The 15,789-nt window shown below is 53.0% G+C and overlaps 2 protein-coding genes and 2 non-coding genes across 4 annotated transcripts; 2 read left to right on the forward strand and 2 right to left on the reverse strand.

Moving 5' to 3' along the window:
* Positions 1 to 1,204: 1,204 nt before the first annotated feature.
* LOC134152877 (zinc finger protein RFP-like) lies at positions 1,205 to 6,007 on the reverse strand. The gene is made up of 7 exons (XM_062598609.1): positions 5,549 to 6,007; positions 4,570 to 4,665; positions 3,916 to 4,146; positions 3,696 to 3,718; positions 3,170 to 3,285; positions 2,423 to 2,452; positions 1,205 to 2,012 (listed from the first exon to the last, which is right to left on the reverse strand). Exons 1-7 carry the CDS (start codon positions 5,966 to 5,968, stop codon positions 1,498 to 1,500), a joined length of 1,431 nt encoding a protein of 476 aa, XP_062454593.1. The 5' UTR covers positions 5,969 to 6,007; the 3' UTR covers positions 1,205 to 1,497.
* Positions 6,008 to 7,578: 1,571 nt separating this feature from the next.
* On the forward strand, positions 7,579 to 14,339 carry LOC134152879 (E3 ubiquitin-protein ligase TRIM39-like). The gene is made up of 5 exons (XM_062598614.1): positions 7,579 to 8,372; positions 10,466 to 10,696; positions 11,160 to 11,182; positions 12,326 to 12,441; positions 12,608 to 14,339. Exons 1-5 carry the CDS (start codon positions 7,953 to 7,955, stop codon positions 13,120 to 13,122), a joined length of 1,305 nt encoding a protein of 434 aa, XP_062454598.1. The 5' UTR covers positions 7,579 to 7,952; the 3' UTR covers positions 13,123 to 14,339.
* Positions 14,340 to 14,886: 547 nt separating this feature from the next.
* Positions 14,887 to 14,958, forward strand: TRNAE-CUC (transfer RNA glutamic acid (anticodon CUC)). The gene has a single exon. It is a non-coding gene; the product is annotated as a tRNA-Glu (tRNA).
* A 400-nt stretch (positions 14,959 to 15,358) lies between these two features.
* Positions 15,359 to 15,431, reverse strand: TRNAV-CAC (transfer RNA valine (anticodon CAC)). The gene has a single exon. It is a non-coding gene; the product is annotated as a tRNA-Val (tRNA).
* Between the last annotated feature and the right edge of the window lie 358 nt (positions 15,432 to 15,789).

The following is a 15,789-nucleotide window of genomic DNA, read 5'->3' on the forward strand; positions in this document are numbered from 1 at the left end:
CAGTCATAGCTAGGACCAAGCTGTAGAGCAGTGAACCTCTGATGTAGCTGAGGACCCAGTGCTGAGCTTAAAAAGAGCCTTGGGCGGGGTGTGGATAGGGGTCCCAGGTGAGCATGTTCAGGGCCATCAACACCTCTTAGCATCCTTGGGGCCCATACAGTCTGCAATTGCCTAATGAGATTCTAGAGCAGAGCCAGAGTCTTCTCCAAGGTGTCCAGTGAAAGGCTGAGAGGCAACCAACACAAGCTGCAGCAGGCAAAAATGCTGCAGAAGTTACAAGGTACTGAGAAGGGCTTTCAGAGGAAAAAAAATAAACTAGGCATTATCTTTGGGACAGCTGGAAGAGCTTACTTGGCCTTAACTCACTCCGAACTCACTCTGAGAACAGAAATAGGGCAGAAAGAAACGCTGAGGTGGAAGAGAGAATGAGCAAATGGATTTTCCTGGTCAGAAGAAGTGATAATTTGAGAACCTCATTACTTGACACTTTGTTTACCGCTCTCTTAATTATCTACGTTTTGCTATTGTTCTTGAAAAATGTTCATGGATGAAGGATGGTCTGGGGAAAATGCTTTCTGGTTCCGTTTCTTTCTGGCCTACCCTTCCCCAAAACTGGCTTCTGTCGAGCGTGAGAATGTAAGAGCTGCTGTACCTGTTAGCTCAAAGGTACATCCAGCCCAGCAGGCCGTGTCCAAGAGTGGCCAAAAACAGATGCTTAAGGAAGGATCCCCAAACGGGGCAACCCAACAGGTTTCCTGAGCCCTGCAGCTGGGAACCTCAGCACAACGCTAGAAGAAGCCTGCCCCAGGGCAGAGCCCTTGTCCTATCACCTAACCACTTACGTAAACCAGCCTTAAAGCAAACATGGCGAGTGGATTGACCTAATTCATTGCCCTGTCTTCGGATTTTGGCTACTTTTTAAACCACACAGTTAAGCGAACTGGTCTGGTCTTATTTTGCGATTGATTCTTGCTGGAGGAGGCAAGAGACTCCAGAGTGTGGAAATGGAAAAGGTCGTCAACGATAATAAAAATACATAGTTTTCTCCTTTCCTTCCTTCTCTCTGGTTGGTGTAGGAACCGCATCTGGGCAAAGCCTTGCCCCTCAGAGGATCAGATGTTCCTCCGCTCCTTCGTTTATTCACAGAGCCGCAGCTTGCTACCCGCTGAATAACCAGACACAGAAAAATGTTATGGTGTGAAAATCTTTATACCCCGTTGAAATCTGAGATCTACAGAACCAGTCAGACAGCAGACTGGTGCAAGACCTTATCATGCAGAAGTGGCTCCACGGGGTACCCGCTGATGTCCCAAACTGCTGATTACAGACCCACAAAGTTGCTTAACCCTATAAGATCACAGAGAAGGGGAAGAGAGGCCAGAAAGGCCAAGTGCAAATCTGCCTGACAGCAGTCCTCCAAAAAGTGCTGGGAATAGCGAGGCTGGGGACAAAGCAAACCTGTGTTTGGGGGAGAACAGAGCTTTCTCTCCTCATGCCTCAGGGGCACAACGTGATCTGGGACCCCTCACTCCAGACCAGGAACCAGGGGTGAATACTCTCCCCTTTGAACGAGGCTGCTGGGAAAGTGAAGATCAGGGCTCTCTTATCAGCATCAAAAAATGACACCTGACCCCTCTCATAGTCCAGGGAGACCCGGACCCTCCTGGGGACCTGGCTCCAGGACAGAGCTGTGCGCTCAAGGGAGGTGAGAGCCCAGAACTGGCCCTTGCAGAGTCCCATAGACCACAGCTCGATTTCAGGGCTCTCGCTGATCTCGTCCCTCCTCTTCACGGACTCCCTGGCCACCCCTACGGCCCAGGAGCCTTTAGGTTCCACCTCCACCTCCCAGCAGTGTTGCCCAGAGGCAATTCCCTCGCAGCCCAGCACGCAGGGGTCAGTGATGAATCCCTCAGCAGCCAGGTCCTGCTGGGCATCTTCCCATCTCACGCTCCTCCTGTCCTCAGACACAACGAGCTGGGGATGAGCTGTGGCCGGATCCAGGGTCACCTTCGCTGCAAGGAGTGGAGAGTAGAGTATCAAAGGGACAGTAAAGTCTTCCACCACCCTGCTCTGCTTGTCACATCCCAGGGCATCAAATCTTTGCCAGGGATGAGCAGAGCTGTCCCACAGCTCCATCCACTCCATCCCTTGGGATGTCTCCCCTTTCTTGGGACTGCTCCACTCCCAGCAGCTGGATGGGGAAAGCAGGACCCAGGCAAACATCAAAAGGGCATTGGGTTCAGACGTGTCCCGGGGCAGAAGGGAAAGGGGCAGGAGAAGAGAGAGAACAAACTCCATGCCTAGGGGCCAAAACACGTTTCCTTCCCTGAATGTACCAGCGTGAGGGACAGAGAATAGGTCCTCATCCATCAGCCTTCCCTTTCCCCTTCCCACTCCCTTCAGTTCCAGGGGAGGGACTTACTCTTTTCAGGCAGCTCAAACATCAGGATGTCTAAAAAGGGGAGAAAAGGGACATGAGAGATCTGATACAACACAGACGTGCAGGTATCACTGGAGGCATGTGCACAGGGAGGGTTTTCTGCCACTCAGGTTGCACCTTGTGCGAAGTGTCCGCAGGGGACGGAAGAGCATTGTGCAATTCAAGGAAACCGAAAGGAAGCAAGAAAGGGCAAGGATTGAGCCTTGTGCCATTTTTCCCAAAGCCTGTGATTTCAAAATCATTTCAAGAGTAGGTTGTCCCAAGAGAAGCAGTCCTGCCTTCTCCTCCACCCACAGTGCCCCGGATCGGGGAACAGGTCTGACTGAAAACTCGTCATTGCTTTGTTTTGCTGTGTTAATTTTCAACGAGATCAGGTTTCCGAACCACAACGGAAAGAAGTCAGGTGAGGAACTGAGCATGGGGATACGCTCTGAAGTGCCAGGTCTGCAAGAAGAGCGTCTATGCACAGAAGGAAATGCTAAATGTTTTCGGGGTGTGCAGCAGCATACATCCACGCCAGGGCGCAGACAGAGCCGGTGAGATCTAGCGTTGCATCTACTTGCAAGCAGTTAGGTGACTCTGCAAAGGTAGCCAGGCTGGATTACAGCTCTAAGAACAGTCTGAAAGGCAGCACTTTTGCCCTGAAAAAGTCCATCATGACTTTCCCCAATTCCAATAAATTTATGCTCTCACAGATGTTACTCCACCACCCCAGCCCATGCTTAATACCTTGGAAGTTCCTCAGAGTCTCCTTCAGAGTAATGCTTCTGTCCCTGAAGTGACTGATTTTCTTTTCCAGCTCTGGAAAAATCACTGGGGGCTGCTGGAAATTTTCCTTCTCACACCTAGAGAGGGAGGGAGGAAAGAGGTGAGGATCTACCTCCACAGAGAGGAGCCAAGAAATCTTTCTGGCATATGCCTAGCTGATACCTTAGGAGCTGGCATGGGCTTTAATAAGCCCATTGTATGCTCAGTGATGGGTAGAAATGCTTGTTTTAGGTCATTAAACATTAGCACTTGGCCATCGTTGACCAGTAATGGTCTAAGAGCAAGGGTTCCCAGTAAACCAAGGAGGAAGGGTTTCTCCTATGGACCCCAGGGTTGTGAGCCAGGTTTGTCTTCATCAGCTGCAGTTCTGAGCATTTGGCCTCTGCTTGGTAAAGGCTCTCCTACACTCAGGCAGCCCTGCTGAACACGAGGTCCAAACCACTTTCCCAACCTGGGGTCGGGGGAAGAAGCTGAGGAAGTCCCATACCTGCTCAAGGTGCTTCTGATGTCCTGGAAAGGAGAGAAGAAAACTCAGTGAATGGAGATCTTGATAACAAGCCATCTTCTGCAACCCCCAAAGCATGGATGTGGCTTTGGAGCAGAGCACAGCCTGGGTTTGGCCACATCGCGGAGTAACACTCAGAGCCAAAATACAGCCAGGAGACAGAGTGATAGTCTAGTTATTTCTCCATCCCTGACCTCCTCACCGGCAAAAATTCACTTGCTGGTTGCTGGCACTTCTCCTCCATTTCCTGGATCAAGGTGTCCAGACGCGAGATCTCCTTAGTAAGGCTGGTGATGTTTTCTTCCTGCATTTTCTCAACGTCTCTATCCAGTTGCCCCAGCTGGGCCAGCAGATGACGTGCCTGGTCCTCCAGGAAGAGACGCAACTGTTCAAATTCGGACAAGATTTTCTGCCGCTCGGCTTCGGTCTTCTCCTATTAGCAGGTGACACAGGAAGGCAAGAGCAGGATGAAGGACGTAGCAAAGTCCTGCACATGCAAAGACCTGCATACCTAGAAATATTCAGTGCCTGGAGCGTCTTAAAATGCCCCCGTTTGCATCCAGCTGCAAACCTGAAGACTTGCAACACATCCCATACTCAGGCGAGCACGGCTCTCCGGCCAGAGCAAACTCACTCAGTGTTTGACTCATTCTGCAGCTACACCCCTTACAAGACTCTGGGGTCTGCCTGCTATTTTTTCCCCACCATCTAGTGAAACGTCATGTAGCATTTGATTTGGCACCTCAGAAGGGACCCACCCATTGCAGTGCAGTACGTGCACCCCCACAGCGTCTCGTCTTGAGCCAAATGGTGACACCCAGTCTCCTGTCCCTCCTCATGAAAAGCAGACACCTACCAAATATTCCCAGTTCCTCTTCATTTCAGCCTCTCGAAGCGCCAGGAGTTTGTCTCTATCTTCTTTCAGGGCTTCCAGATGGGCCTGGATCTGCCCCTGAGGAAAGAAAAAGGACTCCTCATCTTCAGAGGCTGGGGACAGCCTGTCTCCTATCACTACCTGGATCTTCCTGGGCTCAAGGTTTACTTATAGTCTTTCTTCAGCTCGGCATGGGGTAGGGATCGCACTTGGTAGAAAGACCCTTTGGTCCAGCCTTGCTGAAGGGACAGTGTGAAGAGGAGAGCCAGGTGAGGAAGGCAGGCTTGGGACGGGAGATACACCAGGTATCTTGACTTTTCCACCCCCATAGAAAATAGCTGGGGAGGGGATTGCACTGTGGGCAGCTCCACAGCTTCTCCTTGGAGTCCTCCCACGGTCCAGAAAGATACTGGGCTTAAGAGTCTGAAGAGCTTCAAACAGCAATAAATGCCACAAAGTGGACAAAGCTTTCTGCAACCCTCACTGGATCCTTTCTTCACGTGGTTTGACTGACTTGGCAGGAAAAATCCCCCCCTCCCCCTTTTTTTAAACCAGGTTAGTTTTTTGCTCTCTAGGAGAGGGCAGGGGTAGCTGCAGATGGTCCAGTGAGCTGCAGAGCTGGACACAGGCTTGAGTTCTGCAGCTCAGAGCAGGGGAGAAAGACCTCGCCGTTTCAGCCGCAGAGTATCTTTAGATCAGACGCTAAACCAGACCTGCCCGAGCTGAGAACCGAGACAGCGGAAACACTGTTGTGCTCTCACTCTGTCATCTTGAAACGGGTGACTTTGCTCTGAAGAGCAGGGGGCAAATAGCCGGAGGGGATACAGTGCTTCTACCCTGGCAGTAGAGATGTCCTGCTGTCTCGATAAGAACTTGGAGGAAGGACGTTGCCTGATGGTAACGTGGCAATGAGGGGACCATCATGTCCCAGTCGGGATCCTCATGGAAAGATCTCTCTTACCTTGTATTCCTGGACAGCCTCTGGCACGGGAAGCATGGTGTGAGCACGGTGAGCCCGGGACTCCCTGCAGACCACGCAGATGAGGGCTTCGTCTTCTTTGCAGAAGATCTTCAGAGGCTCTCGGTGCCTCTGGCATCCTTCGTCCTCCACCGCTTCCCCTCTGGCCGCCTGCAGACTCAGCCGCTTGGCGATCTCGAGCACTCGCGCCAGCTCCCGGTTGGGCCGCAGATTTCTCTCCGGGGCCGTCTCCCGGCACCGCGGGCAGGAGAAGTTGGCGATGGACCACTCCCAGCAGCGGGTGATGCAGGCGCGGCAGAAGTTGTGGCCGCAGTGGATGGAGACGGGGTCTCGGAAATACTCCAGGCAGATGGAGCAGGAGGCTTCGCTGGGCAGCGTCGTGGCGGGGCTCTGCGTAGCCATGGGGGCCCCCCGCGCGCGAGCCGAAACGCGAGCCGGCCACTTTCATTTTACTCTGACGCGGAGCGAGGAAAAGGCGTTTCCCTTCCTGCCACCCCCAGCACTCGGGGTGGGCAGAGCCAGTGCCAAGCCTGGGCCAAGAAGCAGGAGAAAGTCGGGGATGTCCAAAGTCCTCCTGGCTGCCCCTCATTCCCCCCCCCCCCAAAAAAAAGCCTGGTACCCACCACTCGACAAGGAGGAAGGCAGGGGAGACGTGGTCCTGCCGAGCCCGCTGGGCATGGCAGCAGAGCTGATGATCTAGGGATGGAGACTTGGAAGAAGAAAGGGATCCATGGAGGAGAAGGCTGGAGGGAGGCTCCGGCAGGGAATCGCGTATCCCGATCCCCATCCCGATCGCGTTTCCTAGCAGGGAGACAGCGAATGTGTTTCTTCATCCAACGCTCCCAAAAACCAGTCTCCAGCTCCCCCTTGAGACCGTCCTTGCTAACAGGCCACGCTCTTCACACCCTAATTCAAGGCCAGTTTGGAGGGGGATTGTCACATTATTAACCTGGCTCATTCCCAACCCTGACTTGCTGCCTGGGCAGCTATGCTAGAACACTGTAATTGGGAAAAAAACAAAAGGAAAACTTCTGGAAAGTCTTTGCAAGGAGATCCTTGAGCAAATACACAGCTATGGAGGAGCAGGGGGGATTGGGGCTAAACCCCAGGGCTGAGCTTAAATAGACCCTGAGGCCATGGGCAAGGTGGGGGGATCCAGGTGGGGGTTGCTTGGGGGCAATTTAATGCTTATTAATGGCCTCAGGGTCCCAGCAAGAGCAGCTGATCTTGCTGGGAAAGCCAACAAGCTGCTCCTGACCCATGAAGCTCCTAGTGTTTGTGGCACGGGAAGAGGAAGAAGAGCATGAGGAAGAGCAATATTCCAAATGCAAGAGTCAAAAATGTCCTTCTAGGGTGTCCTGGTCGCGTTGTGCAGCTCCCATGGCTTGTTCTCCACTGCAGCACCCCTTAATCCTGCGTCACCCAAAGGGCTGCAAGCGCAAAGCCCAACCTCGAGTTTCACTCCGAGCGTTCGCGCGCCGGGAGCTTTGCACCGGAAAACGGCGACGGCCGAAAACACTCGCGAGCAAATAACCACCGCTGCGGCGCTCTCAGCAAACGCGTCGCTTCATCACGAATGCAAATTGGCCCCGGTTGCTTTAGAACGTAAAAAAAAAAAAAAAAAAAAAAAAAAAAAAAAAAAGTGCTTCGGGCAGCATCGCAGGGGGCGATTTATTTATTTATTTATGTATTTATTTATTTATTTATTTATTCCCCAGCCCCCACGGTGTCGCGAGTCAGGAGGGCTGGCGGAATTAGGGCTTTCCCGCGCTGATAGAAAGGAAAAACAGCGTTGCCGCCCTGCACGGACGCGACCGCGGAGGGATGGAGGGGGCTGCTCTGCGCTCGGCTGTCGGAAACCCCAGCCCCAGCCGGGCTGAGAGTCGCGCGAAGCTGCACGTAATACTGAAAACCGAAAGCGGAGAAAGGTTGCTGGGGGTGGGGGGGGGGGGGGGAAAGAGAGCGCGTCTGCCCGCCCAACCGACCTGGCAAGGGCAGAACAGCCGCAGCAAAGCGGTGCTGCAAACGCGAAAGCCGGCGGGAGGGGAGATACGTCCGTTACTACTTTTTTTTTTTTTTTTTCCCCTAAAATATCAAAGATTGCCCTGAAAGCGAGGGGGCTGCAGGCTGAAGAAGCTCCGCCGCCGCGCGGCAGCTCTCGGGCGGAGGAGCGCCCGCCTCCGAGCCGATCCGGCCTCCGGCACAAATCCCTGCGGCCGCCCGAGGCCCGGGCGAGCTCGGCGGGCGTGCGGTGATCGGCGCAGCCCCGACCCGCGGAGGAAGCGAAAGCGGCGATAAACGTGGTTGTAGGTGCCGGCGTCGCCCGCGCGGGCGGGCAGAAACGAGGAAGCTTCGCCCCGAGCGAGCTGTCGCCGCCGCCGGGGCCATGGCCGCGGCCGGCCCCGTCGAGAGCTTCCACGATGAAGCCTCCTGCTCCATCTGCCTGGGGTTCTTCCAGGACCCCGTCTCCATCCACTGCGGCCACAACTTCTGCCGCGCCTGCATCACCCGCTGCTGGGAGGAAGCGGAGAGCGCTTTCCCCTGCCCCCAGTGCAAGGAGACGGCCCCGCAGAGAAACCTGAGACCCAACCGGGAACTGGCCAAAATCATCGAGATCGCCAAGCGGCTGAGCCTGCAGGCGGCCAAAGGAGGGGCCGGCGGGGAGAAGCTCTGCGAGAAGCACCAGGAGGCTCTGAAGCTCTTCTGCGAGGAGGACCAGACGCCCATCTGCCTGGTCTGCAGGGAGTCCCAAGCGCACCGGGCTCACGCCGTGGTCCCCATCGAGGAGGCGGCGGAGGAGTACAAAGTAGGAGATCCCGGTGCTGGGCAGAGGGAGGAGGAGGAGGAGGGAACAGGAGGAAGAAGCTGCTGCACAAGCTGCTTTGCTGGCAAACATCTAGGTTTCCACATGTTTTGGTCTATGCTCTGCTTTGCCCCAACTGCTTCCCCCTCCCTTACATTGCTGGTTGCTCCTACCAGCTTGAAGCTCTTGGTCCCAGCATCGTTACAGGAACATCATTTAATTCAGGCTGGAAGGGACCTCAGGGGATCATTTAGCCCAACCTCTTGCTTAAAGCAGGGTCACGTAGGCTGTCTTGGGCATTTGGGGCACAGCGGATGCTGCCTGTAGGTATGCACCACGTGGAACGAGGCGTTGATGTGCAAAGGGTTTTCACTGCACGTCCGCAGTCCGGGCTGCAGTTTCACCGCGCACCCACGATGCTTTCAGAGAAAGCTGATTTCACCGCCGAGGCGAAGAGAAATTTGCTCTCGCTGCGAACGTGTGGCATAGCCCTGCAAGAGCCGGACGGAGGGAGGAGTTTCCTTGCACACACGCGGTGCAGAGCCCAGCACCGCCGTGAACCGGTGGCAGCATTCAGGACCAGTGCAGGTGCAGTGGGGGCTGGTATCTCTGCACGCTTCCAGCGAGCCATGCAATGCTGTGCCACTTCGTTGCACCTCTGTGGTGCAGGGTCCCATCTTCCTGGGCGATGCTGTGGCTCTGGGCATGTGATCCAGGGCCCTTTTGGAGCTGCAGCATCGTTTTGGCACAGCAGACTTGCAGCGCTAGCATGGCCCAGCTGCCTGGAGAGCTTGCAACAAGCTTGTCCAGAAGCCATGACCGGAAACCTCCCTCAAGGAGGTCCTCAAGGAGGTCCTGGCTCCTGGTGTTAAATCAGAGCTACTTTTGCTTGTGCTCTCTCAGCAGCTGCCTCTGCTTAAACACCTTCAATCCGCATCCTGCTGGATCGCTTCCCTCCTTGCATCGTTGCCAGCTGGCCGTCTGCAAGCTGGTGGGAACAGCCTGCTCCAGCTCGGGAAAGAGCCCTGGGCTTTTTGTGTGTTGTGGCAGCAGGAGAAAGCAGCGTTTATGCCCTAAGCCGCATCGAACGCCGAACGCGGGGCCCCGGCCAGGCTGCGAGGTTACCGTTGAAAGAGTGTTCCTTGGCAGCTGGTCCGAGCTGGCAATTCAGGCTTATAAATTTTGGCTCAGCGCTGAGCACGCGCTGAGCCCAAACAGGCGCCAGCGGAGTCTCCCCAATTGCTTGAAGCTACTTGTCCGCTCCAGTCCTTGGCCTGAGTCTTTTTCTCTCCCAGTGTCAGGAATATCCCTCTGGCAATGGGAGAAAAATTCCACATTATCACATTGGTTTTAGCAGGGGAGAATCCAGTGAGTTTGCAGGAGGTGAGTCCAGCTGGGTGGGATGAAAAGGGGTCAGGGATGGACCTAACTATGGGAAGAAAATGTATCACTGAGATGATCCTTCTCTACTCAGGAGAAATTCCAGGCCCACGTGCAAATCCTGAAGGACAGGAGAGAAAAACTACTGGGGCTGAAAACGGCTGAGGAAGGGAAAAGCCTGGACTTCCTCGTAAGAATCTGGATCTTTGTCCTCGGGTGGTGGTGGCTTTCTCCTTCTCTTTCCTTTCTGTTGTCCCAGTGGCCACAGTGATGGACGTGGAGATACATTGCCAAAGATCATGTTCCTGTGGTCTTCCTTCCTTCCTTTGCTCTTCCATGTGGAAATTGGAGATGTTCTCTGCATTGCAGGAAGGTCTGGGCAGTGGTGACTCCTATTTCCCCCATGTCTCCTGTTTCTTGCCTTTCTCTGATCTCTTTCCCTGACTTATCTGTTCATGGTTCTGCTTTGCTGCTTCTCCTGTTGTTCAAAGGTCTACAGTATTGCAGGTACAAAGATGACAGTCCATGGGAAATGCCCACAGCCAGCATCTTCAGCCCAGAAATAGCCCCCCCAAAAAAGTCTGAAGTATTGAGCATTCCTCTGCTCTGCGCCAGACACTGGGCTGCGATGTACTGAAATTCATCGCCCTAAACCAGCTCATCTGCAGCCTCTCCCAACCCTTCCTCGTCCTTGCGTGTGTCGGTTCTTGTTGCAGGAACGGGTGGAAACAGAGAGACAGAAGGTCGTGTCTGAAATCGAGGAGCTGCACCAGTTTGTGGAGGGCCAGGAGCGTCTTCTCTTGGGCCGGCTGGCTGAGCTGGATCAGGAGATCGTGAAGAGACAGGAGGAGAACATCACCAGGCTCTCGGAGGAGATCGCCTCCATCTGCGAGGATATTAGAGAGCTGGAAGAGAAATGTCAGCAGCCGGCGTGCGAATTCCTGCAGGTGAGAGCTCAGCCCCTGGGGAAGACTGTTGACCAGGAACATCGCTGGTGCCACCAGCCCAGGAGTCAAATTCACTCCAAACACTCCCTCTTTTTTAACTTAACCCACCCCCATCATATTAAATACATAATTTTCTTAAAACATGCGTTTCTTAAGCGATCACAAACATTGCCCTGCTGTCCATGTGAATATTTTAAATCACGTGCAATCTACTTAGATGACCACACATTTCTGAGTATGGGGTTCATCTACCCAGTTTGCGATGTCTCCATTCAAAACCAGGCAAATCAGGCAAAAACAGGCAGATCAGTATTTTGGGACTCATTTTAGATGTGGGAAAACAGAGAGGAACGCCTTTGCGTTCCCCGAGGTCATTCTACAGCCTCGCGGTAGATGCTCTCTGTTAACTATCAGGTTGACTTTGCTCTGAATTCATCTTCCTTCTCTCATCTTTCCCTCATAGGACAGCAGAAACATATTGAGCAGGTTTGTGGCTCCTTCCTGCGTGTTGTGATGTTAACGATATTTATTTCTGCGGTGGATACCGATGGATACTGAAATCCCAGCCCCTTATGACCCCCGTGCACTAGGTACTGTAAAGATACAGGAAAAGGCTTGAACAGAGCAAAAGGTGCCGAGTCTGCGCAGGGTGCTGGAGATCGGCTAAATGTATCATCGGGGATGATGGTACCTCCAGCTTCAGCTTCTCCTCTGTTCCGTACATCAAAAGTCTCTGTGATGGTTTCTGTAGGACGTGGGGTGTGCTCTCGCACCCTGCCTTTGTGAGCTGCTCAAAAATTGTCCGGCAGTCTTAAGAAATCCATATGTTAGATATTGATGAGTGCTTCCAGGCAGAAGGGAACCCTGGGTGAATTTCCATACCAATATCAAACCTCTTCATGAATAATGTTGTTTGGAAATAGACTGAGGAGGTGGATTATTTGGAAGAAAACAAACAAACAAGGAAGGACATTTTATCACCAACACTTCCCTTGGCTTCGAGCACTGCTGGTCATGCTAGAAAGCCTTTGGTGTCCAGGGACAGCCTGGGAAGTGAAGTAGGGCTGTGGGATTTGCGTGGGCCATTTCTGAGCACTCAGGTGACTACGGCCAAGTTGGCCGAGACCACTTGGCTGGGGTCATATCGGGAGAGCCGAGACTGCTGAGGGCTCCTGATTCACTGAGCTCTTGGTGGTACAAAAGAAATGCAGGGGGGAGAAGTTCAGATCTGGCTGAAGCAGGCGGTTGTGGCAATATTTTCTCCTCACTTTAAAAGTCTCCAGGGCAGAGAGCTGGTTACCCTGGCCCCTTTGTAGACAAAAGGAGGGGACTTGCAGGGCATGATTCATCTGACCTGTTTTATCGCGTACTTCTGAATGAGATGAGTCATGCCTCTCCACGAAAAGCAAAGGCCGGGTAGGCATTAACGAGGTGAAAACGTTCGCTTTGTAACAGTGTGCTCTGGGTCAGCAAATCCTTCTCTGGAAGGAAGGTCGTTAATGACTTCTCTGGGGCCAAGCCTTCACTCCAGTCCCATTACAAAGCTGCTCTTTAAATGAAAATTGCTCAGGGCCTAAGGACAATTATGAGTGAAGGCAGCATTATCAGAAAGGTCTTGTTTCTTCCCAGGCTTGAAAAGGAGGATGTCCAGCAGTCAGACAAGGTCTCACCGGAGCTGGGAGAGAAACGCACTGGTTGTCCTCAGAAGAATATCGCTCTCAAGGAGATGCTGATGAAATTTCAAGGTACGGAGCAATTGCCGAGGAGAGGGTTTGAGATTACATGTAGGTCTCTTTGCAGCAGGTCTAAGTAAGGCTACCTCCACTAGGGATGCAAGGTCCTGGTGCAACGCCATGGAGATATACTTCTAATACTACCTCCAGCGATCATTTTCTTTCTCACTGTCCCCAGTAAGCTTGACCCTGGATCCAGAGACGGCGCATCCCCGCCTTGTCCTCTCCGAGGATCGGAAGAGCGTGAGATGGGAGGACACGCGCCAACCCGTGCCCGACAACCCCAAGCGATTCGACGCCTCCCGCTGCGTCCTGGGCTGCGAAGGCTTCAGCACGGGCAGGCACTACTGGGAGGTGGAGGTGGGGGACGGGGAAGCCTGGGCTGTCGGGGTGGCCAAGGAGTCGGTGAGGAGGAAGGGACGGATCAGCGTCAACCCGGAGGTGGGGATCTGGGCTATGGGGCAGTGTGGGAGCCAGTACCAGGCTCTTACTTCTCCCACCATCCCCATCTCCCTGCTCACTCCCCCCAAGGTGATCGGGATTTACCTGGACTACGAGGCAGGGCGAGTGGCGTTTTTTGACTCCAACAAGGAGGCGCCCATCTTCACCTACCCATCGGCTTCGTTCGCAGGGGAGCGAATCCTCCCTCTGCTCTGCCTGGGGAGAGGGTGCCAGTTCTCGCTCTCCCCCTGACTGCTCCGGGGACATCCTCCGCTTGAGCCTTGCTCACATGGGTCTGGAGACATCTCAGGGTCCTACCTCCCCAGAGGTGGATTTGGGGAGCATGAAGAAGGCAATGTCCTGCCTAGTGCAAGCAGGATGGCAAATTATCCTTCCCTGCCATCTAGCTCAGCAAGAAGTATCTGCTGTTGCAGAGCTGGTGGAGCATGGGATAAGAGCTGCTCTACTGGCAGAAGACGTTGCCAACGATGCTGCCCTGGTACAGCCATGCCCATAACCCCCCTTTGAAAAACGTTTTTTCCTCTCTGTGTTGGAAAACAAGGATGCAGCTAAGCTGAACCTATGCTGGCTTCTGAAGTGATGGACCCACTTTCCCCTCTCCCTAACCTCTCCTGAGTGTTTTTGTTGGACCCTTCACCCAGCTTTTTTTGGCTCGCTAAGCTTTCGAGACGTCCTGCTGCAGCTGTGGAGCCTCTCCTTTAGATGCTGTGGATGAAGATGCAAAACCCTGGAGAACACAAAGAGTTTGGATGGTTTCACGCTTTTTTGCAGCCTTTGACACAGAGCGGGTCAGCTAAGCCAACAACAAGATGGGCAATACCTGATCTTGCAGAAAGACTACCAGTACAACCACTAACAATATCCAGACCCCCCAGTTTGTGTTACATCAGTGCTTAGTGCTGCGTGATGGTCATCTCCTTGCTCTAAATGTATTGCAAGGATTTGCCTCTCCAGAAGTGTAGCCCTCCAGCCTGCAATTCCTCTCAAGTCAACGAAGAATGACAGCAAGGGCATAATTGAGCTCATCTTGAAATGGGTCAACCACATGTAGGAGATTATCTAGGTGGCATGGAGACAAATCTACTGGAAGTGCCTAAAACCAAGACAAATAAATCCTTCTCAAGGCAGCATCGGTTTTAACCTCGTATTGAACAACAGCCTTGGTGCCAGCTGGTGCCTAAAGGTTGCTTGGGAACATAAGGAGGAACCAAAAGGCGATGAAGGATGCTCACATGAGCATTTCCCAGGTTTCTTTTTGGTGAATAGAGCTAGCGCTTTAAGATACCGGAACTGATTGTACAAATGTGTCTCTGGTGGTTTGAAACGCTTTGTTTGCCTTAACTGCTGACAGCAGAATGCGGAAATGATAATAGAGGAACTGCCTCTGCTGCAGACTCTTGTAGTGGTTGCTTGGTACCAGCACTTCACTGGCACTTAGCTGAGCAAAGTCTCACGTTAGCGATAGCCCATCGTGCTATGGGCGAGCGCTTCTGCCTGCATCCCCTTGGTTTCAAAAGCTCGGGTAGGAAGGGATTCCCTTGAAACCCAGTTGCTGAAGTCATTTGGGTTGGGAAGTGGTTATTGAGGTCTAGTTTGGCAAAGAAATCGGGGCCCTGAACTCCCAAGAGCTGCAGCACCTCAGTCAGAGTTAGGAGCCAAATTGTTTTTTCCGGAGCTTCGCCCTAAACAGCAGTAGTGGAGCTCGCTGATCTGCCAGGGGACTCTCTTTCCCTGTATAGAAGAAACACAGGGGTGTGGGGAAATCCAATTTCAGTGTGCCGGGGAAAGGCTGGGCCACGGTTCTCCGAAGGAAAGTCGTGAGCTGACTTCTGGTACAAAATTGCTATTGGGGATGCATGTTGCCACCGCGGCCCTAAGGTGAAATAATGACAGGGAAAGGGGTGAAAATAGATGAAGAATAAAGGAAGAACTGTCAAAAATAGAGCAGGTGTTGCTAGCTTGGAGGCTGCACAGTGAAAATCATCGTTCATGGGCTCCCTGGTGGTCTAGTGGTTAGGATTCGGCGCTCTCACCGCCGCGGCCCGGGTTCGATTCCCGGTCAGGGAACTTCCTTTTTTTGGTTTTGCTTTTTTGGTGGGGATGGGTTTATTTTCTCCGCTCACCTTTCAGGGAGAGCCTCTCCTATTAAGCGAGGACGTTCCTTAAGAAGCATTTCTTCCTTTGCCCGCCTTTGGCGTTCCTCTTCCCTCTCTCATTCGCTCCTTCCTTCACTCGTTCCCTTTCCTGCTTCACGCCCCTCTCCGTCTGAGGATAACAGGAGATTAAAGCGTGCTTTTCTGCTAAGAGGCGCAAAGGCTGCCTAAAACCCAGGCTGAGCTGGAGAGATGGGCTGTCCTTGAGGAGAGGAAAGAGGAGGGAAAAGAAAAAAAAAAAAGAAGAAGAAGAAAAGGAGCGATAATTAAGAAAGAAGAACGGGAAAAAAATTACAGAAAAGGAAAAGCGAAGGTGTTTCTGCCCGGTTTCGAACCGGGGACCTTTCGCGTGTGAGGCGAACGTGATAACCACTACACTACAGAAACCCATCTGCTTGTGATCCCTTCCTGCCCGTTCCTGGCGCAGCTCCTTCCCCAAATTTGGCCCCGGACCTTCCCCCCACCTCCAAAAATAAAGAGCATTTTTTTCTCAAGACATTGCTCCTAAAATCATACCCCGGCGACGGTCTTGCCGTTTAATCGCTTTTCCAAGCACCCCGGGCGATTGCTGCCCGTGGCGGTTTGCGGGTTCCTGCGGGATTTGGAGGCGCCCCAAAATACAAAAAAAAAAAAAAAAAAAAAACAGAACGCGAGGAAAAGCAGCTTGTTTTGTAGCTGACCAGCGAGTTCAATACAAAGACGAAATGAGCCCCATAGAAAAAGCTGCCCTTCCCCACCGCCGCCA

Source organism: Rhea pennata, chromosome 34 (genome assembly GCF_028389875.1).
Source record: "Rhea pennata isolate bPtePen1 chromosome 34, bPtePen1.pri, whole genome shotgun sequence".
NCBI lineage: Eukaryota > Metazoa > Chordata > Aves > Rheiformes > Rheidae > Rhea > Rhea pennata.

Excerpts from the sequence above, each read along its gene's own strand:
- LOC134152877 (XM_062598609.1), bottom strand. The coding sequence starts at position 5,968 with ATGGCTACGCAGAGCCCCGCCACGACGCTGCCCAGCGAAGCCTCCTGC. Across the intron at positions 3,286-3,695 it reads ATCAGAAGCACCTTGAGCAG|GTGTGAGAAGGAAAATTTCC; the intron begins GTATGGGACTTC and ends CTCCCTCTCTAG. Across the intron at positions 2,453-3,169 it reads GACTCTGAGGAACTTCCAAG|ACATCCTGATGTTTGAGCTG; the intron begins GTATTAAGCATG and ends TCCCCTTTTTAG.
- LOC134152879 (XM_062598614.1), top strand. The coding sequence starts at position 7,953 with ATGGCCGCGGCCGGCCCCGTCGAGAGCTTCCACGATGAAGCCTCCTGC. Across the intron at positions 8,373-10,465 it reads AGGCGGCGGAGGAGTACAAA|GAACGGGTGGAAACAGAGAG; the intron begins GTAGGAGATCCC and ends TTCTTGTTGCAG. Across the intron at positions 12,442-12,607 it reads GATGCTGATGAAATTTCAAG|TAAGCTTGACCCTGGATCCA; the intron begins GTACGGAGCAAT and ends CACTGTCCCCAG.